The sequence below is a fragment of the Rhinolophus hipposideros genome (genome assembly GCF_964194185.1).
Source record: "Rhinolophus hipposideros genome assembly, chromosome: 13".
NCBI lineage: Eukaryota > Metazoa > Chordata > Mammalia > Chiroptera > Rhinolophidae > Rhinolophus > Rhinolophus hipposideros.
Window position 1 is genome coordinate 73,952,863 of NC_138059.1, and position 25,127 is coordinate 73,977,989.

The window sequence follows — 25,127 nt, forward strand, 5'->3', positions numbered from 1 at the left end:
TGGTGCCTTTTGCTTTAGCTCTGTCACAATGATGCTTATTTAGAGAGAAGGAAAGTGAGCCTGAGATGTCATTTTTACCAAGTCCACAGCCTGTCATTAAACGCTCAGTTGGGAAAATTTTGCCAACAAGAGTTCCACGAGAGCTTTCAGGTCCTTCCAGGTAACAGCTACTTGCCACATTCAGACTATTTCTCACCTCAAAGTGGGACAGAGCTCTACAAGGAGAGGTCGCTGTACCGCCCCAGCCGGTCTGTTATGCTGAGACCTCGAGCACCGTGTGTGCCCGTCTCAGAGCAGGTGGGACCTGGGGGTCACCCCGGGAAGAGGCAGCAGGAGTCGGCCCGAGGGAGGGGGCAATGAAAAGAACCAGGGTGAGATGTGGGGCTCAGACTCCTGGTAAGTCCAGAAGAAGAGAATGAGAACGTGCACGGGGCCAGGGCCCGTCAGGGGAGGCAGATCGCACACCGGCTGGTGACGGATCCCGCCCCTGAGCGTTCATCCCAGACATGGACATTTATGTTGCCGGGAGCCATGCCTAACGTACACAGCAGCCCTGGTGGGACACGGCCTGCCTCCCCTTCAGAGGGTGCGTACATGACCTGTATTCCCACACAGTGAAATACAATCAACAATAAAAAAATGAACGAGGGACTGAATTTAGGTGGCTCACAAAGGAATCGTCCTGAATGAAAAAGCCAATCTCCGAAGATCACACTAATCCTAATTCTATTTACGTACCATTCCTGAAATGAGAACTCACTAGTGGTTGCCAAGATCAGGAGAAGGGAGGAGAAGGGAGGGGAGGGGGATGTGACTAAAGGGACAGCACCTGGGCTCTTGGTGATGGTGTCAGTTCGGTATCGCCACTGCGTGGTTACTAGTCTGCACGTGACAAAACTGCACAGAACACACATGTACACAGTGAGAGCATCTCAAAGTGGCCAGGTCTCTGATGTGTTACCACTGGGACAAACTAGGGGAAGGATATGCAGGACCTCGGTACTATTGTTTCTTTGCAACTACTTATGAATCTATAATTATTTCAAAGGAAAACTTTTCTAAAGCTCTATGAAATATCAGAAGATAGACCTTCCCCCAATAAAAGGCTTTATTACTGAAACACACTTCATTTGGTAAAAACAATGTAGCTGAGGGTGTTCTTTAGCCCAAACTTCTCAGCTGGTTTGATTGCTGGTAACTCAACACACACAAGTTCCCCTCCAGCAAACAATATTCCAGGTCACTCTAAAGAAAAATCTGAAAATGTATGAAAATACTCAAAATATAAAAACCAGCAAAATTCTTGAACAAAACACACTAACATGAGTTAAATGTGAATAAATACAGATATGAAAAAAATCCAAATTGGAAATTCACAACTCAGAGCTGGACAAACATGAAGATGTAGATTAAAATGCCTGCTGCCCAAGATCAGAGAAAAAATTAAAGACACAACTTTAAAACTTTTCGTCCTCATAAATGAAGACAAAAAGTAAGGAAGAAAAGCAAAAATAAAGGGACACGGAAGAGAACTGACAAGAGCCCAGAAGACGAAGCTGGACGAGGACAGAAGCCGTGGGAGACGTGGGGACAGAGCGAGGCCAGGAAGGCCCCTCCCCCCACCGGGCGCTGTCCCGCGGGGTGGGGGGCGCAGCGGGCCGGACACAGCGCTCAGCGGGCCACCCTGGACGCGGGGGCCACCTGTAAGATGACTGCCTGGCCCTTCACACAGTCAGCGCTCCGAGAAGACGAGGGAACTGTTTTAGATTTTAAAACACTACGGCAGAACGACACATGCGATGTACGATGTTTGGATCCTGGCTTTAAAAAATGTAAGACATTTTGGGACACTTGAGGCAATTGAAACGGGAGAGCATTAGAGGAGAAAGAATCAGTGTTAACTTCCTAGCTGTGACAATGGCTTTGTGGAGGATGTCCTTACTCTGAGATGAGGCTCCAGTGTGTGGGGATGAAGTGTGTTGTCTGTAGTTAGTTTCAGGTTTCAAATACTTATGAATACATACGTCCAGTCAGAGACGGGATACAGCCCACTCCTGTGTCTTCCTTGTTTGAGACACACGTGATGCCACCAACAGCACACGCTCCCGTGTCCCCTGGGAAGAGGCCACCCACACACGCAGCTCAGGGCAGTCAGGACACTCCGCTTTACGGAACTTCCCCTGCAGAGCTGGCATCCAGCCCCGTCTACTGGAAACGTCTTCCTTTCCATTTCACCCTGCAGTTCAGCAGGGAAACGAGTCCATCCCCTGTGAGATGAGGTCACATTCAAACGGGCTCTCGGATGCGGGGTCTGTCCTTGGGAGACTGGCTCCCACATCTGTGAGTTATTACCTGCTACCCTCTGTGGACCCTCTGCTTCCCACCCCAACTGTCACTGCTGCTTCTGCCGGGTCAGCAGCCCAACTTGAAGACGCCCCCGCCTTGGCCCACCCCCAGCCTCCTTTTCCTGGTCATCGGTCCTCAGAAATGTCACACCACTGCATGGCTGGTGTCCCAAATACACAGTAACCTCTGCCTCTGAGCCACTGACAGGCCTCTACCACTCGGAGGGCAGTTACTTCTTCTGCACTGTTTTTGTGAAGAAACCTAGGATTCTGTTTGTTTAATCTATTAAATGGTCACCGCACTAATGAAAAGAACCGAGAAAACAGGCAGAACAGTTATGGTCAATGTACTTATAATTTGACAAAAAGGCAGTGTTTCCTAGGTACTTCATGTGCTTTCTTCTCTGAAACATTTTCAGTTCTTGTCACTGAAACCAGTAAGCAACTGAGCGGCTTCTGTCTGTATCTAAAATGGAAAAACACGTGTTACGAAGGAGCAGCGCAACATGGACCAGCGGTGGGGTCACGTCCGCAGAGTCGGCTGCGCTTCTGACTTTCCCCCAAGTAGGACGGCACATGTGAGGGCGAAGGTCCTGTGCGGGGATGGGTGAGCGGGGAGCTGCAGCAGCACTGCACAAGCCCCGCCCCGCCAGTTCCCTTCTAGAAACTCCGTACTTTGCTATGTATAATGTGCACCCACGTTTTTGGCCCAAACTTTCAGGGAAAAATCTTTCATTTTAATTTTTCAATTCAAATTTTTATTTGTTTACTTTTAGGTACTTATCTTTTGTGTTATAAAGGAATTTTAGCATTTACTTTTTAACATATGATGGTGCAAGAAATGTTATGTAACAATTACATAACACAAGAACAGATACAAGGTACAAGAAATTTTATGTACCAGTAACAAATTTATGATATTTACTGATCATAGGAGGCCAACAACTCTTTGTCTGCAAGTTCGTAGTAAGTTCACCAAAACCGATGATCATATTCCAGGGTATTATTTTGCATACGGATATCGCTATTGATTTCTAGTTACACTTAACTCATAAGCATAAATAAAAGAATTAAAATCATTTATATATAATAGACATGAAACTAGTACTACCCATGTGTAATGCACATCCTTATTTTTCCCTTACAAATTTGGGCAAAAAGTATGCATTATACACGGCAAAATACGGTACTTGGTCTGCGGCGTGTCAGTCAGCAGTAGTTGTTACTGCAGCAAGCCGTTCACACCTGTCTGCTGACAGGCAGGCGCGAGTGTAAATGTCCAGGCATTTACACGTCTGAAGTGGACACTTCTCAACACTAAGCGTTCAGACTGCAGGTTTCTCTGAAGCCCCTGCTCCAGCTCACGTCCAGCGGTGTGTGTGCCGCTTCACTGGGTGGAGACGCTTACCTGTCGGTCCTGGTCTGTGTGTGCCGGGTAGTCCCTGGCTTTCACCAGCCAGAAAGCGGCAAGCTTTCTGTTGTGTAGCTTCAAATAAGTCTTTCCTAAAAGAAGCAAGTTTTTGCTGTAGAAGTTCGGATCCACTGTTTGCAAGAAGGAAAAACAAACTGATCTCAGATGAAACAGTACTGTTATTTTTTGGTCTACATTCCAATAATAAATGTGTGTGGTCAGTACACCTGTCCACGCTAACAGACTCTCCTGTCCAACTATTCCTATGACAACCACCTGTAAAAGGACCATTTACTGAGTATGTACTCTTCCGGGCCCTGCACTGCACACACCTGCGTTTCTTTTTAATATTAAAAAGAATCTAACAGCTGGGACCAGGCTCGGCAGCAGGCGGCTCCCCAGGGCAGGGCCTTGGCTGTACCTGTCTCGTGCCCTTCTGCACCCCAAGTGCCCACAGCAGAGCCTGGAACCTAACGCGCACTCCACACACTTGCCAAGTGAGAATGAAATGACGACACGTACACTACGCACCCTGGATGGACCCGTGTGTGCTGACTGCGGGCCACACTTGGAATTTATAATGAAAAGGAGCGAGAAACAGGAGCACAACTATATGTAAAAAGAACGAAAAGAATGCTTAGATAGGTGTACTAATTCTAAAGTATGGGGACCGAGGAAAGCAGGGTAAAAAAGCAACTAGCTCTTAGAGGTTACTCTGGGCAGCATTGGAGGCTGAACAGGATTTTAACAAAGGTGGGGAACACTCTCGGTTGAGGGAGAAATGTCAACAGAAAACCTATGAATGAAAGCATGGGACGGTCCAATGCTCTTCACTAGTTCTTTACCCAGTTTCCTCCTATCAACCGGCACCTTTTATATTCAAAGCACACTCTTTCCTGCATATGGTTTAAATCCATTTGCTCCTCAGCTGGAAACTCTTCTTTAATTTGAACATACTGGTGAGATGCCATTGGGTGTACTTAACGTTTCCTTGGGGTGAAGTCAATTTATTCCTGCATCTTTTTCTCATTTAGCAAATTTGCCCAGCATCATCCTAAACAATGAGGATGCAATTGTGAGCCAATGAAGTCCCGTCTTCCCTGATCTGGTCTTGGACACGTAAACAAATACTCCTGCATGGAGTGACAAGGCTGAGCCCCTTGATGAAGAGGTAGGAGGAGGAACTCCTCCACCAGACGGGCCAGGAGGGAAGACCGCCCAGAGCCAGCGACCTCCGGGCTAAGATGTGGAGAAGCCTGCACCTAACCAACAGCACTGTTTTCTCCGCAGGACCGCGAGACCACATTTTTCTCATCACCCCAACCCTCACGTCTCTACCACCCTGGCTTTACATCCCTTTGGGGAAACGTTGTTCCTAGATTCATCTTCATGACATGTCAAGCGACCATGATGAGAATGTCAGAGGAAGGCAGTAACAGTAAATCAGAACAAATGTGTCACAGAGAGTGTGTTAACATTCAGACAGTTCTTTAGAAAAAAATGGTTTTTAAAAATGCTTTGTTATCATGAAAGCATTTGGATAAGTCCATATGAATAGGCTCTCAAATTTAAAACAGTCTTTAATTTTCTGATTATAGAAATGTATTTGAGCCTTCTCTAGTTGGTGTTGCTAATATTAAAAAGAATCAAGTTAGGACGGGCTGGTGTCAGTTTTGTAGGCTGGCCATTTCTTCTAAGCACAAGTGATAAGAAAAGTAGACAATAGGAAAAGTAGACAATATCTGCAATGGAATAAAACCTGGCCTGGTTTAAAACCCGACAGTGCCATTGAAATGCCTCTAATTAGCTGTGTGGTCTTGAATGAGACTGCTAACTGATAAAGCCTCCTCTCAAAAAGGAACACTGGATTTGAAGACATCAAAGGAAGGACCATTCCAGAATCGCAGCTCTAAATTCAGGAGGGCAGAATTCTTACTCAGGTGGTCTTTGCTGAATAAACACTTTAAAAATTGTTTGATAGTGTCTAGTACAAAAGTGTATCAGAATAAATAACATTTGTGTTTTAAAAATTCCTGTTATATATATAAAGTATTCATACAATTTTAACTAGATTGGTATCTGAAATAAAAAATATTTTACCTTGCTCTGCCCTTTGAAAGTAGCCTAAGGCCTGTTAAAAAACACAACCGAAACACAATGAAAAGGGTTAAAACAGAATCAGTATTAAAAAAGTATTTTCTCAAACGATCTATTCCTATGTTAAATATAAGTCAGGAAGTACATTAAAATATCGTAAAATAATGGTCAATTCATCAACAGCAAGTGATAACAGCAAACCCGAACATAAGACTGTTTAGTCACCAGAGCAGGGGACATGTGGCCCCTGCAGTCACAGCTTGGACCAGAGCCACACTGGTGCAGAGGGAGCGTTGCCACAAGCACCTCTGCTCTTCTGACCTTTCTCTTCTGAAATCCTAACAATGACTCCAGGGAAAAACTAGATAGAATCCAAAGCTGAACTCAGTGATACACAGATTGTGCAGGTGAATTTTTCAAAGTCCTTTACTATTGAAATTTCTATGTAACATGGGACTGTGAGGCTGGAATTCTGCTCATTCTTTTTGTCCCACTTAAACTGTTTTTATAATCCATTAACTGACAACCAATTTCCCAAACAAGGAATTTGTCATAGCAGAGCTGACTACCTTTTTTCTTGGAAGGCATTCTTTTTAATAATAAATATTTCCCAAATGTGTTTTAATTATATACCCAATATACTTTACATATAATTCTACGCTACAGCTTTCCAGGCCAAAAAAAACCCCCAAAAACTCCTTATTATGATACAAGTACTGGGAAAACTATTTCCACTGATTTCCTTACTCTGAAAATGTTGTGAAGCGTAAACCCAAAATATTTGCCCAGAAATCCCTTTCAAATTTTATTTTTAACAAGAAAAGCAAAAGGCCTGGAAAATATGAGAGAATAGAGCTTTCAATACGACTTTTTTTTTTTAAAAAAAAGCTTCAATTACTCTTCTTTTGTTGTCAGTACAAACATGTACTTTATTTTCCAGGCAAATGGCTGTTATTCTGCAGAACGTGTCCCTAAAACATGCTGAATGACAGCTTCTATCGTTCTTGTTCTATTCTATGACTTTTATCTGGTATAAATTTCAAACAGAAAACAAATGTAGATGTTAACCGTGGGCCGCTCTAGCTGACAACACACCCGACACACCTGAGTTGCCAGCCACTCAGCTAGGAAACCCACTCACCAGTGTGGACAGAGGTGCTAATAAGCCTTGTGAGAAACGTGCTAGGCCCTCACTGCTCAGTCCAGATGTGTGTACACTGCAAACGGCCCCGCAGTTAGGAAACCGGCACTAAGGACGTGAAGACAGCACACACCTCCTCATAGGTGGAGCTGGGAGGGGTCGCAAACAGCATTTTAGCAATCCTCCTCTGATACCAAGGCATTTCAGCAAACGTATAACACCTACAGGGAAATGAAAGAACATTCATACATTCGAACCGCACCCTTTGTTCCCTTAAGGATAGATACAAAAAGAATCTTCTAGTGTACATTTCAACAGTTTGAACTTGGCAAATATTTAGTAGGCTAGTCCTCCCACTGCATTCATTATCTAGCCGCTGCTTCCTGATGTGTCCCTTGGGGTGTATCGTGGGATAAAACAGAGGCCGCGATAGTACTCGCAAGGATATCAGTCTTCACCACTGAGGGCTCATTTTCTGCCAGGTGCTACGCTCAGGGGTTCGTTCTCTCTCACCTTACAACTAAACGAGAGGGGCTCATTTGCCCTATTTTTTCACATGGGAAAAACTAACTCAGAAGTTAAAAAAGAATCAAGAAAAATTACAAAGTGAGCATGATATGCATAAAACAGTGGCAAGTTTAAGTCCCCATATTTAAGAGTGAGGCAAACGGTCACCACACGACGATCCTGACAAGTTTCCGAAATGAGCAGGAAACAGTGTCGGACGTTGGACTGGTCTGACCGTGTGGCCGAGACTGTCTCACTCATGTTTGCTCCCTGGTCTCTGCCTTAGTGACCGGCCCTCAGCTGTCCCCCTTCCTCAGTAGGTGGGGAGTTTCATGCGTCCTTCCTTTAGACCTCTTTTCAAAGAGCTTCATACAGGACTGTTTACACAGTTACGCCTCTTACAAGGAATATTTAGCTCTGCAGACTATACACCCAAAGAAAACAGTGGCGAATCTTCCTCAAGAAAGACTCTTAAACCAGGAAGCAGGTGACACACTGGCGCAAGCTCACACCAGCCAAGTATATGTACGGTGGACAAGGTTACATGAGAACACAAAGCTCCCAGGGTCAGCTGGCATGTTCCTCAGATGACGGGACGCCTCGGACCCACTGCAGACAGGTGGCCTCTCGGCCCTGCCGGGTCTCTGCAGTGGACCGTGAGCCCATTTCACGCAGCCTGGGCAAGGAGAGTCTTTCCCACCCAACATGAGGAATTTTAAAGGACGAACAAAAGTTTTAAGGCCTGTTGGTCTTAGTACAGTAGTCCCCCCTGAGCCATGGTTTCACTTCCTGCGGTTTCAGTTGCCGTTGTCCAACTATGAAATGGAAAATTCCAGAAATAAACAATTCTAAAGTTTTAAACTGCACGCCCTTCCAGGCAGCGTGATGCATGTTGCATGATCTGCTCCATCCTGTGAGGACGGGGGCTGTCCCTGTGCCCAGCACCCCGCACTAGGGGCTCCCCACACACTAGTCACTGAGCAGCCCCCTCGTCTATCCCATCAGCGGTCAAGTGTCGCACGCGGTGCTCGTGGTCTGGTCACCCTTACTCCACCTCACAACGGCCCCAAAGCGCACGAGCAGTGACGCTGGCAATTTGGATACGCCAGGAAGAAGCCGGGCAGTGTCCTTTAGGCGGAAAGGCGAGTTTACAAAGGGAAAACCCAGCGCACGTAGGGCTCGGTCCTGTCCGCAGTTTCAGGCGTCCACTGGGGGTCTTGGGACGTGTCCCCCATGGATAAGGGGGGGCGACCGTACATGTTTCTAAACGATCTGCACAATAAGGTTTAACACGGTCACAATCAATTTATTAGGATTTTCTAACAGTACGTGCCCAACCACTAGTTAATTTAATGGCTTAAGCACTCTTGACTCCCAAGTAAATATTTTAAAATATTTCACATCTTGCTTTTTATATACTACAAAGTAAGATCATACTAAATAACACTGAACATTTAATTTAAATAAATTTTCTTACCAAATACCCATAAGGTGAATTGAGGTGGCATCTTTAGGGTTCAATTCAATTGCTTTCTAACAAGAAATGAGAAAATCAATCATTTGTTTTTTAAACACCAATAAGCACTTTACTATGTTTGCTGAAGAAGCAATGATTTAAAAATCATTTTGCAACGCTGCATTTCAAGTCTATGATACTCAATACCAATTGTTTTCCTCCTGATTCTGTAACTGGTTAACATTGTTTCCATATACAATTAAATGACTTGTACTAAGGTTACTGTTTTTTTAGAGTCAGAAACTGGTAATAGGGTTGATGAGAAAAAACATGAAATTTGTCAGTGAAACTAATTCTGAAAATAGTAACCTATAGTGCTCACTGTTCTTTCTAAATTAAAAGAAAAATACGGAAGTTCTTTTTGCCAAGTCCTATATGACTATTGAGTAAAAAGTACTCTTTCCTAAAAGAACAAAGAACATCATTTTAGAAAGTCTCGTCCTGCATGCAGATTTTGCTCAACTTCCCCATCTATATTTAGCCAAGAAAAAATACTACTTATTCACAGAATTTGTTAATAGGATAATTCTGTATAATGTAAAATATGCTGATAGTCTCCCTAGTTTCTATTTCCTATGCGAAAGTCTGATGTGAATTAATGTAAAGCATAAACCACAGAATAACTTTATAGAAATTACTCCTCCTTTTATCCATTATTTTGTTGAAAAGTAAGGAAATTTCACAGATTAACATTATTCCATTAAAAATAAAAGACCCCTGTTTAAAAACTGAGACCTCCTAGCTGATGCTTTTCTGTACACATACATTTTCACTTTCAGTTGGTAATGTGTGAGACACATTTTCAAATATTTGTACTGGTTACCAGTGTGGGCTCTGAAGCCAGATGCCAGGGTTCAATCACAGCTCGGTGACTTCTAACTTTTTGACCTTGGCATATCTGGGTTTGCTTTAATAGAACTGAGAAGATACCACAGCTCCCGCAGAGGGTGGTGGTGAAACTGAAATGAGCAAGTAACAAGAGGTGCTTAACACAGTCCTATCATCCGTCACCGGTATTGTCCTCGTTTTACTTTTCTTAAGTACCAGGCACTTCAACCTGGCTTTACTCACATGAATACGAACCAGCACTGATCTCAAGTTTACTATAAATACAGGGATACGATTTATAGTAAAATATATTTAAAATGTGTCCTTGCCCGTGGGCAGGTACACGAGAAACTCAAGCACCACATGAAATTATTTAACTATTTCCTCTGTTCTGAACCATTCTACATGCAAAAGAAAGTCCATTGGTCATGTGCAATTGATGCCTGGGCTATGGGAGTTCAGCCGTCTCTGGGTGGGAGCGGCTACTCTCAGGCAAACCTTTTCATAATTCTTCCTGCTATTAGTTTAAGTCTTCAAAAACAACCAGAATAATTCCTTCTGACATTAGCTATAATAGTGGACTTTGAAGGAGTAGTATAAATGATGAAAATTTGTCAGTTTTAAATATACTTAACACATATACATTTGAAAGCTTATACAAAACATTGGTTTTTTTTTCCAAATATAACCTATAGTCTTCACTGTTTCTTTAAAGTATACATTAATACATTTTCTGCAATTTTTCATTATTCACTTTGGAAGTTACTTGTCATGTATTTTTACATCTCAAGACACAGAGTAATGTAGAAGATTTATCTAACGCCATAAAGCAAAATACTGTATTTCATTGAGTGTAAGATACCATAAAAGTTATGACATGTCATTATTTTACGAGCCACTAAAAAAGAAAAGTGCTGCCAATTACCAGAAGGTGCTGCCAATGACCAAATACCACTGATTACAGAACGCGATCTGAGTTCAAAGGTCATAAATGTGAAGACTGTACATTACTCAACTGAAATACACAATGTGTACACACACTGCTGACGCCCAAATGAGGACCTACGTCTCCTGCCTCCCAGCCCACAGCTCTTTTTCACTGGTCATTAAATACTCTGGGCCCTGAGACTATACCCCAGAATTCAGAAACGGTTTCATCAGACAGCACGTGAGCATTAGCCCTACGGTTTCATCACTTCCTCTTCCTTTGCATTTCTGAGGCGGTGCAGAATTATAAGAAGGAAACACGCTGGGCCTTCAGTGGCAGCTGTGTGCGCTTTGAGGACAACGCAGTAGAGCACACGCACGTCAGGAAATATGCAAAGTTCTGCAGCATTCCTGGCAGCTCAGGAAGGGCTTACTCTAACTACATAAATTAACTTGAGGGGAAATATGAAAATGTACAAACACACAGGTCCTACTCGTAACCAGCACTGTCACTGGGGGAGTGGTGAGCCCACTGTCAGACTGGAGGGCGGCCGCCCCCGCAGCGGCCAGGGCCTCGGAACGTCCCCTCCCAGACTCTGCTCCTGGCCTGACTTGGTTGCGTCCGCAGGATATTACTGAGTGTGCTGCCTGCACGCTGGAATGTTCCCCTCACAACGCTCGCTCTTGGAAGCCAGCAATACTGCTGCAAAGAGCTGGGTTTGACGAGTAATGATGACAAGATACATGGAAAAACGGTTGCAGGTCAGAGGCCACCTTGTACTTTCCTGTCCCAGCCGAGGGTCCTGGGGAACAAAGTGCTCACTCTCCATGGACCCAGAGACACCAAGCACGACAGAAGCACCAAGGTGCAGTCAGCCCACCCAACCAGGATAACCAAACTGTTACTACGTTTTAGGTGGTTTGCAATCCGGCTTCAGGTAAGTGAAAGAAATCTACTCAGAAAACTACAACTTTTAAGTTCATCAGTACCTCAAAATGCTCCTTGATGACGTAGGCATTTGCGATTTTAGCCTTGATGCCTTCATAATCTCCAACATCACTAATACAGATTGCATACCACTAAAAATAGAAGGAAAAGGTATAAGAAGAATAACACTTGATAATATTCCATTCAATACAAGGCAAAACTGAGTAACTATTCCTCAGTAGTCATTCTCATTCAACAAAAAGTTTCTGAGCATAAATACTGTATTAAATATGCTGGAATGTACAAAGAAAAGTGGACTTGGTCCCCAAGGAACTCAAGGATAGGCTAGGACGTGTTTTTGGAGAACTACAGTACAACACAGAGTAGTGAATCTCTAAGAAATCAATGCAATATGGGGGTAACAATACACGTTGACAGTCTGAATATACATTTAGAAAAATCTGCAACTGAATGTCTATCATTTTATTTTCTCATCATCTTTTCTGGGAGCTACCTCTTCTCCCACATCTGCATTGTTAAGGTAACAACAGCTACATTTGTCAGCCTTCACCTAGTCCCCATAGCCATACTTGGACAAAAGACCCAGAATGAGCTCACGGGAGTTTCTTCCCTAAGAACGGAATCCAAAACATCGAAGCTCCATAAACCAGGTGGAAAGTCACTAGACTTAGGAGAACAATGGTCTGTGGTGAAAGGACGTGCAGGTGACAGCAAAGAGGAGAGAAGAGAACCTCAAAGGAACTGAGGCTTAATGGACCCTGCCTTTGGGTTCTGTGAAATGTAAGTTTCTTATAATAAACACCCTTCTTTTGTTTGAGTTTATGTCTGTGGGATTTTAATAATTATAACCACAAAGACTTTAACACTTAAACTTCTGTTTAAATCTATTTTCCACTAAAATATTTTGTATCCTGCAATTTTATTAAAAATAAAAAAGTATATTTTAAATCACACACACACCTCTGTAGACTATGCTAATTTAATCTTCATTGGCAGACACCCAGTTGTCCAAAAGCAGATGACCAGAGGGCTCACAGAGGGTCTCAAACTTGATGCCCTGATCTTCTCCCATATCTCCGGGCCCTGGATAAAATCACCTCCTCTTATGCACTGAACCACCATATACATACACAATAAACAAAACTTTCAGATGAGTCCTGAACATTCTCCCCCGATGAGACTGGCATTTCGTGACCAATTAATTAATGATCACACTAGCAAGAGCTGATGGTAGGAGGTGTGATCGTGGGTGATTTTTATTTCCATATCTGTATTCTTTTTCTCAATTTCCAAAATGCCTATTGTCTCTACTGAATTTACATTATTTTTAAAGAAACTTTTAAATACATATTCTAGCTAAGAAGGGGCAACAGACACTTGATTTACCTTCTTACCTGGAACACTGGAAAAAAAAATAAAAACAGACAAAATATAAGAAATAAAGAATCTCAAGATACTATCAAGTGACAGTGATACCTGAGAGACAAGAAAAAATGAGGCGAGCCTAAGAGCTACTCCACACCACCAGGAACAAAACAAGAATATCCACTCCTGCGCCTGCAACATTGTGCTGGACCTTCTAGCCAGGGAAATTGGGTAAGGTCAATAATAAAAGGTGTCCAGATCGGAAAGGAAAAGAGTAATGCTATCTCTATTTATAGATGACATGATCTTATATTGAAAACCCTAAAGAATCTACCAAAAAAAACAAAAACAAAAAAACCTTAATAGAATCAATGAGTTTAGCAAAGCCACAGGGTATAAAAATCAATATGCAAAAATCAGTTGCATTCCTATACACTAGCAACGAACAATCTGAAAATGAAATTACGAAAACAATTCCAATTATAATAGCATCAAATAGAATAAAATACTTAAGAATAAATTTAACCAAAGAATATTATAAAACACTATTGAATGAAAAAAAGATCTAAATAAATGAAAAGATAAGCCATGTTCATGGACAAGAAGACATGATGTTGTTACGATAGTAACATTCCCCTAATTGATCTACAGATTCAATATAATCTCTCTCAAAAGCCCAACTGGCTCCTTTGCAGAAATTTACAAGCTGTTCCTAAAATTTGTATGGAAATTCAAGGGACTTAGAATAGTCAAAGCAATCTTGAAAAAGAACAAAACTGGAGGACTCACACTTGCTTATTTCAAAACTTACTAAAAAGCTATAGTAACTAAGACATTGTAGTACTGGCATACGATACACATAAACCAATGGAATAGAATTGAGAGCTCAAAGATAAACCCATACATTTATGTTCATCTGATTTTTGTCAAGGATGCCAAGACCATTCAATGGAGAAAGAACAGTCTTTTCAACAAATGGTGTTAGGAAACTGGATATTTACAAGCAAAAAGAATTACTCTGGACTCCTACCATACCATGTATAAAAGTTAACTCCAAGCAGAGCAAAGACCTAAATGTACGAGCTGAAAAAAATATAAAATTCTGACAAAGAAGCTTAGGTGAAAATCTGCATAAGCTTGGATTGGGCAAGTTTTTCAGATGTGACATCAAAAATAGAAGCAATCAAAGAAAAATACATTGAACTTCATGAAAATCAAAATTTGTGCATTAAACAACACTGTCAAGAAAGTAAAAAGACAAAATGGGAGGAAAGACTTGCAAATCATATCTAATGAGGGACTATTATCTAGAAAATATGCTCTTACAACTAAACAATAAAAAGACAACCAAGTTTAAAAATCAGAATAGACATTTTCCTAAAGAAGATACACAAATGTCCAATAAGCTCATGAAAAGATGCTCAAGATCATTAGCAATTAGGAAAATATAAATCAAAACTAGGATGAGATATCCCTTCACACCAACTAGGATCGCTACAGTAACAAGTGTTGGTGAGGCAAACAGTGGGTCAAGCAACTATAAAACTAGTACAAAAACTAGTACAAAGGTTAAAAGACAATAGCAGGAAGATCCTGTGTGATTATAACAATAGATTAAGGGATAACCACAAATACATGCACACACAAGAGTTTTTAAAATGACAATAAACAAACAAACAAAGGTGAGTAAAATTTGTAGTGATTTTAGAATGTGGTTGAACTTAAGCAACCATCAACCTAAAATTGACTGTTATCAACATAGCTTGGTATACATGAAGCACATAGTAACCACAGACCAGAAATCTATAAGACACACAAGAAAGAGAAAAGAATCCAAACACAACACTAGAGAAAGTCATGAACACACAAGAGAGCAAGAAAATAAGAAAGAAGCAAAGAAAAACTACAAAACAATCATAAAACAATTAATAAAATGGCAAAACTACGTACCTATCAATAACTACTTTAAATATAAATGAACTAAACGCTCCAATCAAAAGACATAGGGTGACTGAATAGATAAAAAATAAGACCTGTACATATGCTGCCTACAGGAGACCCATTTCAGACTGAAAGACACACACAGACAAAGTAAAGAGATGTAAAAAATATTTCATGCAAATGGAAATGAAAAAAAAGCTGAGGTAGCAATACTTATATGAGACAAAATAGATTTTAAAACCAAAGGCTGTAACAAGAGACAAAGAAGGGCATTTCATAATGATAAAGGGATCAATTCAGCAAAAGGATATAACTCTTGTAAACATTTATGCTCCCAACATAGGAGCAGCTAAATAAATAAAGCAGATATTGATGGACATAAAGAGAGAGATTGACAGTAATACAGTCCTAGTAGGGGATGTTAACACCCCACTGACATCAATGGGTAGAAGAGCATCCAGACATAAAATCAACAAAGAAACAGTTGCCTTAAATGACACATTAGACCAGATGGACTTAATTGGTATTTTTAGAGCCTTTTACCCCAAAGCAGCAGAATACCTATTCTTTTCAAATACACATGGAACATTTTCCACCATAGACACAGAACATTTTCCATTCATGTTCGGCCACAAAACAAGTCTCAAGAAACTTAAGACTGAAATGATATCACAAATTTTCTCTGATCCCAATGGTATGAAACTAGAAATCAATCTCAAAAAGAAAACTGAAAAACACACAAACTCATGGAGGCTAAATAACATGCTACTAAACAATGAATGGGTTAATGAGATCAAGGAACAAATAAAAAAATACCGAGACAAAAGAAAATATAACGCAAAATCTATGGGACACAGGCAAAATAGTTATATGAGGGAAATTCATAGCAATCCTACCTCAAGAAACAAGAAAAATCTCAAATAAATAGTCTAATGTTACACCTAAAGGAACTAGGAAAAGAAGAATAAAGCCCAAAATAAGTAGAAGGAAGGAAATAAAAATCAGAGTGAAAATAAAGGAAACAGTTTAAAAAAACAGAAAGGATCAATGAACCAACAGCTGGTTCTTTGAAAAGATAAACAAAACTGATAAACATTTAGCCAGACTCATCAGGAAAAAGAGAGCCTAAAAAAATAAAATCAGAAATGAAAGAGAAGTGACAACTGACACCACAGACATATAAAGTATTATAAGGAAATACTATGAACAATTATGTGCTAACAAATTGGAAGAAATGGATCAATTCCTAGAAACATACAATCATGCAAGATTGAATCAGGAAGAAACAAAATGTGGACAGATAACTAAGGAAGTCAAATCAGTAATCAAACCTCCCTCCCCCCACCCACAAACAAAAGTTGTGGACCAGATGGCGTCACGGGTGACTTTTACCAAACATTCAAAGAAGAATTAATATAGGTAATTCATGAAGCTACTAACATATTTGTTCAAAACCAAGCATTCACAAAAGTAATTTATCAAACACACTAATGAAGTTAGAATAAATGTTCAAGAATGCAAGGGAAAAAACTTCTTTTTGAAAAAACGATCTGAAAATAAATCTCTTCCCGACTTGAGAAGAGGACCACTTCCTTTTCTCTGTAAACAGGGATCACAGACCATACCCCCGCGGCACAGGGTAACGGTTCTGGTACTTTCGGCACCTCACCTTATGAGCTGCAAAGCTTGATTCATTTTTCTCTAGGGCTCTCTTTGCGTACGCTAAGGCTTCATACACCAGGAGCTTTTTCTCCTCCGCGGAGGTTCCGCTAAGCTGAGCTACATCACGTGATGCCCGTGCCAAACGCCACAGTAACTCTGCATCTTCACTAATGTGAAATAGATATAAAACAACCATTTAACTTGCATTTACAAACTGCTCAGGGCCACATGCTAGTGAATACATATGGTCTTTCAGGTCAGTGAGGACACAGCAAGCAACACGATATCAGATGCCATTATTCATAATGTTAAATTTGTTGTTTTCTTTCACACAACTTTATTTGCCAAAATTTCCTACAAAATATCATACATCATACATAAATATAACTTACCTGTATTATCTGAAATGCAACTTCCTTAGAAAATATCTTTGTATTTGAATTCTCTAAACACTCATCTTAGAAAATTCAACATATAACTTGAGGCTTGACTTCATTGCAACTGTGCTTCAGAAAACTTACAAACTGGTTCAGAAAGTATCACAAAATACATAAACAGACAGGGTCATGTTAAGAACAACAACGCTGCTGTAACCCCAGCCCCAAATACAGGAGCTGGCACACAACAGGTATATGACAAGTCCTTGTTAATGAGTGGTGGGGTATAGTACGTAACTGCAAAATACATCCTCTGCTTGAACGCGTCACCCATGCCCTGATACACGACACGTTTCAAGTAAGGGCACTGGACTCCTTGAAGAACTGCCACTTACATATAATTATGTAAAATAAGAAATTGTTAAAATGTTACCACAATTAAGAGTTATAAAATATTTTAAAAACTAACCTTAAATTCCTTTTTATTAAATGTCTGCCTTTAAGCCTTACAATATTATATATTTCTTAACAAAAACAATTCACACAAAATTTTTAAACTAAAAGTAGCAATAGCATATTTATAATTCAATGAATATGGAGTACAGGTAGTTACTACAGTGAGTATAAAATGCCAAATCAGCCACCTTAAGTTACTGAAGGGAGAATGGAGAAGGAAAAATGGGTCTGACAGATATTTAGGAAGTAAAACTGACAGATCTTGGGGAAAACACTTGTTTGGAAAATCTCAGAAATGGAGCAGAAAATGACTCAATATTTTCAGTTTTGGAGACAAGGTTGATCAGTGACCTGGAAATGCCACTTAAGCCTATTTGACTTAATTTCTGGGACTGGATCTCCTTCCCCCTGTATCCTCCCGCCCCACACAGTGATTCTCTGGACTAAACCTGTGATCCATTAAAACAAAAAAGGTATTTTCAGTTTCTCTAAAAGACTGTTTTTAAAGTGATACACGGATACCATTCAATGGTGGCATAAAATCATCCTAAGTAATATAAATCTTATACCAATAAAAATTTAATTTAAAAGAAATGAGAAACATACAATATAGATGCAATAAACATATTCAACGACGACCTTGTATTATCCAAAGCAAAATAACATAATGGAGGAAGTATTTCAGCATTCTACTAGAGTAAGCAGAAAAGCCTTTTCTACATCATGGCATACATGCTGCGTTTTTAAGTCACTTAATGTAAGAAAAAAACAGCATACTATCAATTAAACTCTTAAGAAATATTACTTTGAAATAAAAACTTTTTTAAAGTATAAAAATTTCAAGCATCAAGAATCAATTTAAGTGTTAAATAACACAAAAATTTTGAGGAAATTGCAAACCTCGTCCCCTCACATATCACTTACCTTTCCTTGTACCGGGTCAGCAACTGATAAAGTTTTTCTGTTTCTCCACTTTCGTACAGGTAGTCTGCTTGTGCAAGGACTTCCTCAACTCCCGAGACTATAAAAGAAAGAAGAATACAGTAAGGTAGGTCTTCCCAAGCCAGACGACAATAATTCTAAGAAACACAAACACTTTCATATATAAGCAAAAGAAATTAGATACAGAAATCCTCTATAAAGAGATCAGAAATTCTGCAATATGCAGATGTGTCGTAGAAATAAGCGTGAAACTATCACAGTAAGTGATTTACTTAAACTATGGAGAATAAAAAATTAGAAAACTGATTCTGGTACTAAATGTGATACATTTTTTAAAATGAAGAAAGGAATTTCCTCCGAAGAGTTTGTGTTACCTTTCCCCTCTTTGTTGTGGGTGCTACTTTTAAGTACCGTCCATCGTAGGAAATGATATGATACCCACTGAAAGTTATTAATTTGCACGGACTGAACCATAGTATTATTAGATTCTCTTCATGACTTAACTCATACAGATATTATGGAAAGAGTCAAATCTGTCATCGAAAACTTCGATGATCGAAAACTTCGATGATGTTAACTACACAGAGAATCTAAAACTTAACTCGTTGGCACTATGCTCCGACCAAGTCATTAACTAATTTAGACATTACTCCAAAGCATACAAAACTTATAGACAGTGTAATGCTCTAAAAAAGTTGACTAGTTACTGAAGAAAACAGTTGTCTGAATTTTGGGATATTCCAATTATCACTAGGGCATACACACATTTAATGTTGTCTTCTGTAAGGGAGCTGTAGTACTCATCCCTACATAGAAGCCAATATTCCAATGTGTTCAGTTAAGTTTATTATTTTCCTTGGTATGTTTTAATTAATCATAGTGCATTTGAGGTTAAACCATTTTTTTGAGTTTTTGAAATATTGAAATCTAAATCAGCAAAAAATAAACACCTCATGAATCTGACACAACGGTGTGAAGTGTTTTTTATTAAGTTAACATCATGATGTAATCGTACTAGTTTAAGAAAAATTAAATGACAACAGCAAAGAAACCCTAAAATTAAATAAAGATTTTTTTTCCACTCTTTAATCCTATTTCAAACTGGTTAGGTGCTAGAGTTTAATAATATTCCCACAGCTGGTTAATTTTCTTAAGTTGGCTTCCCTTTTATTCTTCATATTTATCAGTGGCCGATTCTCCAGATTCCGGTTATAACAACTCAAAGACTCTTAAAAAGAATAAACTCAGTAGTTTTAGCATTCTTAGTCTCAGCATTCTTAGCGGATACTTGTGGTAGGCAGAACAATGGCCCCAAACATCCTAACCCCTGGAAGCTGTGAAAATGTACAGCTTGCATGGCAAAGGGGCATTACTTCTGTGGATGGAATTAAGGTGCTAATCAGCTGACATCAAAGAAGGAAATTACCTTGGATTAGCCAATAGGTGGGGCCAATATAAACACAAGAGTCCCTAATAGGGAAGAGGTGTGACAGTGGCCCCAAGGTCAGAGCGAAGTGACTGCTGGCTGAGAGCATGGAGGAAAGGGACGGCCTCTGAAAGCTGAGACACCAGGAAACATTCTCCCTGAAGCCTCCACAAGGGACACAGCCCTGCCCTCACCTTGATTTCAATCCAGTGGGGCTCGCTTATCAGACTAAACGTAGCTGATATGGTGCATCTGAATGTGCACATGACACATGTATGATACACATATGTGTAATAGCAAAGTTACATTTAATTCTATTTGTTGATTTTTCTCCAACTCCCTGAGGAGACTGACAGAGACCACTATCCTTAACATAATCTAGGAACTCTACAACTCATCACCCATGTAATTAAAAATGGAGAAATCTACTGAAAAATTTAACATAGTTTAAACCATTTTTGTATTATTCTTTTATAACTTCTTAAATCACTGATCTCCAATTACTTTATTATACAGTACAATAGCACAAGCTATAGTATCCAGGCTTTAAATCTATATATCTATATGTAGGTATATACATATATGTATAGATACATGTAGATATATACAGATATCGATATATAAATAGACAGACAGATGCTTTTTCCTGATTCTGACCAGAAGTTTCTGAAATCACTTAGTGTGCAATTTATAAGGAAAAATGCACTGCCTCTGATACTGCAGACTCACAGGCCTAGGACGGGAGCAGGCAGACCACTCACACACCTGCAAATCAACTGGTTTTACTTGTTTAATGCTCTGTACTTTTCCTGAAAATATTTGAAAATGAGCTGTTACTGACATAAAGAGACCATAGTCTATAAAATGGACTAAACTTTCAAAGTAAATTAGTTTTCAACTTAAGAAGTGAATAAACATCCCAAGACAAATGGAGATACTAACTCAACCTTCAGCTGTACGGTGAAAAGGTCAATAGAAAAACACAGTCAATGATGTGTCATAGTGCATATATAAGTAGGTAAACTTTGATTTTCTACTTTCCTTGCTAAGTGTACTCTTAGCCAAGTGGGAGGAATGAAATACTCCACCCGGGGCAAGCAAACAGCCCTGAAGTTTGCTTGAAGTTTGCTTATTTCTGAAGTTCCTCCAGGGAGCACTTCTAAAGCAGAAAGTGAGTACCTAGATTTCCTAGATACACTAAGATTTTTCTAGACACTATAAGACTGTAAGTACAGCAACATCATAAACTTTAAGGCAAGACTTGTTTCACACCATAATACTTGGCGGTACTGGGAGTACTGGGAGCCTCCCAAAGTGCCCTGGGCAGTACAACGGGATCTGTATACTGAGGAGGCCCTGACCCCTCTGCAGGGTCCTTGCGCAGAGAATCAATAGAAGAACATGAAAAGGAACGGCAGTGACTGTGAAGAGCATGTGAGCTGAGCCATTTGGAACCAGCTGTTAATCATTTTACAAGTAGACTTTCACACACAGGTACTGTGAATGCATTAGCATATCTTGAGGGGCTTTGAATTTTGCCTCTTTTAAGGAAATAAGAAAAATTTTTCTCCTGGACTGCTTCAATTACTGCTGACAAGTAGGTATGTTGTGGTAAATATAGACATAATCATTTAAAAAAATGAGTCCTACAATTAAAAATATATACATGCCCATGGATTAATTTCTAAAACAGTCTCACTTTTAATGATTTAATCTCAGTAAATGGAGAAGAAAAATATTTTTAATTGGCTTCAATGAGCATGAACCAGATCTAAAGATAATTAAGCAGAAGTTTTGATGAGTGTAATTAGTTGAAGACCAATTCCTAAAAAAAAAAAAAGAAAAATAGCTGAGAAGGGGGACAGATGACAATAAAACTTGTAAGGACCACCAATGAAGTTATATTTTCATAAGTTAGAAAAAAATGGTTTCTATAGTTTACCAATAATTGATATTTTTTTCAAGGGCTGTGGCCTACTGTCACAAATTATATGAACAACATGCCAACCAACTAATTATAAAATAAGGTTATGTTTAAGAAAACAAAGCTAAAGAAAATCAAAGAAAGCTAAATGAATATCCATAATCTGTTCTTCGCATTAATGTTTTAAGTGCTCAAGTTATGCTTGAAAATAGAGAAAGGATTAAAAAACACAAGGCAGTTTTCATTAAAACTTGTAATAAAAACAATGAATTTAGTTTTCAGAATATGTTATAGCTTGGAATGTTAAAATGTTATTTTTTTTTCAAAGTTTTATTTAGTGCTAGATTGGAACTAACTTTTAGAGTTATTTTTATATGTACACACTTTTATTTTTACATTGCAGAGGAAGTTGTGACTTCTTTTGAATAGTCTGTATATGAACATAGGTATGAGCCAGCTAAAATGAAAGAATTAGCATGTACTGGATAAAAAGAATCAGAATTTCTATAATAGTAAACACATATGACATCATACATACTTCTGGACCACATGACAACTGTATACATATACCAGGTAAGTACTAGTACCAGAAGTACCAAACACGTCTTTAATGCAGTCTCTCAGGCATTGCAAAAAATAAGTAACATCCAGCACCTGAATGCTAAATAAAAAAAGCTGGACAGCTAGGTCACTGCACCCATTTCCTTTTCCAAACTTTATGAATTCTAGTTTATTCAGCTTGATATGTAATCCTATAACTAATATCTCTTCTTCAATAAGTTCAGAATGGTAGCTTTAAATAACTCTAAAGCTAGTGTAACACCACAGCAATAAGGAAAGAAAAGAATCATTGTAGCTTTATAAAGTAGGGATTGGCAACTTTTTCTATAAGGGATCCATAGAGTAAATACCTTAGGCTTTGCTGGCCAGACATGGTCTCTGTGGTATATTCTTCCCTGCCCCACAATCCCTGGACCCTTTAAAAATGTAACAAATATTCTTAGCCCAAGGGTCCTATACAACTATAAAGTATTAACAGGGTATTTCTCACTGAAGGAGCTCTAGTTACTAGAAGAATATATATCAGACTGACAAGTAGAGAAAAGTAGAAAATAATCTAGCTTATAATGATAGTAATTTCAATGTCTATTCAAAAATAACTAAGTTATTAACAAAAAGGAACAAACATAAATCACTAAGCGTTCAGATGTTTAGCTTAGACTTACCTTTGGCTGTGGCATGAACCACGGCAGCCCGAGAGATGACCTGATAAGTTTCAAATCCCAAATAAGACAAGGCTGAGAATAAAAGGCTTCTTCTGAAAGCCCCTGAGTTTCCCATCACCTATGGAAACAATTATGGTCAGAATTAATTAAACAGAATATGTGAAGCAACTACTACACCAAGTTAAAATTACGTCACTTTTCTCCCACCCCCGAAGCAACCAATCCCAAGAATACTGGAAGTTCAGAATTGACTTTATCAAACGCTTCAATAAAATGATTTCATGTTATTACTTTAAATGGAGTGCATGTTCTATTAGGATTCATAAGAGTGGTTAAGGGTGGTAGCGAAATCTAAGAATCAGTCGTGCAGGTAAGTGCTGGATTGGAAGATCTACATTTTATTTGAAGAGGCATGGATATCAAAATGGTATGAAATAAACTATGAGACACCAACATATACATACCAATTTTAAGAATAAACAAGATGAAAAGACAATAAAATAGAAAAGATGAAAATATCAAATATGGTTAATTTCTACACATAAAAAATGTACACGGCTTTAAGTAAAGATATCTTCAAAAGTGATCTACAAAACTCAGTTTCTCAATAAACAACAAATAAAATAAAGAGTATATCCAAAGAGATTTAGAAATTAATTTTCATAATCATGGTCAGAATTCTCAAGACCAATGGCAAAAGAGGAATATGTGGGTCTCACTTCCCTTCTCCCACAACAATTTTTCTCTGTTACGTAACATTTTTTTTCCATTTCTGTTGATTCGTTCTTATCAGTATAAAAATAAGCTATACTTTCTTTGTGAGCTGTGTTCTTTCCCTTCTTAAAAGCAAAAAACAAAGCTTCCCGTGAACACCTTCAGACTCATTTTCCAACTTCACTTTTCAGCAAAACTCTTTCACAAACTTGTGTTTACTCTATCCCCACTTCCTCTTCCCATTCTCTCTTGAACTCATGCCAATCACACTTTTATCCCCACAACTCCACTGAGGATCCTGGCGTTACTAAGTAACCGAGGGCACTGCTATTTCCTATGGTCATTCTGAATTCCCATCTTACTTGATCTTTCAACAGCATTTATTAGCTGATCACTCTCTCCTTTTTTAAAAAAAAATCATGATTGGATGTTTAACTTTTTAAAGCAGCTTTACTGAGGTAAATGACATACAATAAACTGCACATATGTAATGGGTATAATTTAAGACATACGTATAAAACCATAAAGCCATCACCATCAGCACAATTGAGATAATGAACTCATCCAGCAACCCCCAATCTCCTCAGGCCTCGCTGTAATCCATCCAGCCCCTTTCCCAGCACTTGCTGCGTCCTCTCATTCTTGAAACATTTTCACTTGGCTTTTGAAATACTACTCTCTTGAATTTCCTCATTTCAACACCTGTTCCTTTTGTTGGTTCCTCACTTCCGATATCGCACTGTTCAGGTGTGTCCTGGGCTTAGTCCCAGACCTTGTTTTCTCATTTGTATCATTTTGGTGATCTCGTTTCATTTCATGACTTGTTACCATCAACATGCCAAAAACATGCAAACGTAACGAGCCCAGTGTCTCCTCTAAACTTCAGAACCCTAAATCCAGCTGCCTAATCAACACTTATCTCCACATGAAGTATAACAGGAACCTCAAGTTTATCAGCCAAAACAGCTACTGTTTCCTTCAGTTTTCCCTATCATGGTAAATGACAACTCGATTCTTCTGATTGTACAGATTTAGAAAACGAACACAAGCCACTCCTGGTTCACATTTTGACTTCTCCTAAGTATCCAGAGTAGGAATGAGGAATCAGGAATCCGACATATTCCAATGTGCTCAGTGCTTTATTATCTTCTTGAGCATGAGTATACAAGATACTGAACCCAAAGGGATTTGAAACAAAGCAACAGCAAAGTAGTCAAACTAAATTTGACATAGTCACATATTTAACATTTAATTTTCTGAGTTTATTTGCATTTACCAAAGAGAAGCAAGATGGGGTGTTTGTACTTTAAAAGCTGGTGCCAGAGGTCTGGCTTCCAATCAGCCTGAATCTACGTGCTTACTAAAATACCCCC

The 25,127-nt window shown here is 39.3% G+C and overlaps 1 protein-coding gene across 10 annotated transcripts in view; it reads right to left on the minus strand.

Annotated features, from left to right (window-relative positions):
• RMDN1 (regulator of microtubule dynamics 1) overlaps window positions 1-25,127 on the minus strand; it is a 35,484-nt gene that overhangs the window by 5,242 nt on the left and 5,115 nt on the right. For 3 of the 10 annotated variants that reach the window (XM_081070973.1, XM_081070967.1, XM_081070970.1), the window contains exons 2-9: window positions 23,041-23,158; window positions 18,447-18,543; window positions 16,697-16,856; window positions 11,763-11,852; window positions 8,979-9,034; window positions 7,128-7,215; window positions 5,857-5,887; window positions 3,754-3,887 (exon numbers count right to left, since the gene is read on the minus strand). In XM_081070973.1, the coding sequence (XP_080927099.1) occupies window positions 3,754-3,887; window positions 5,857-5,887; window positions 7,128-7,215; window positions 8,979-9,034; window positions 11,763-11,852; window positions 16,697-16,856; window positions 18,447-18,543; window positions 23,041-23,155 (771 nt within the window). In that variant the 5' untranslated portion in view covers window positions 23,156-23,158. Of the gene's footprint in view, window positions 1-1,092; window positions 2,812-3,091; window positions 3,888-5,856; window positions 5,888-6,994; window positions 7,216-8,978; window positions 9,035-11,762; window positions 11,853-16,696; window positions 16,857-18,446; window positions 18,544-23,040; window positions 23,159-25,127 lie in introns of those variants that run through there. The other 7 variants (XM_081070969.1, XM_081070972.1, XR_013994793.1 and 4 more) reach the window with 7 other exon arrangements.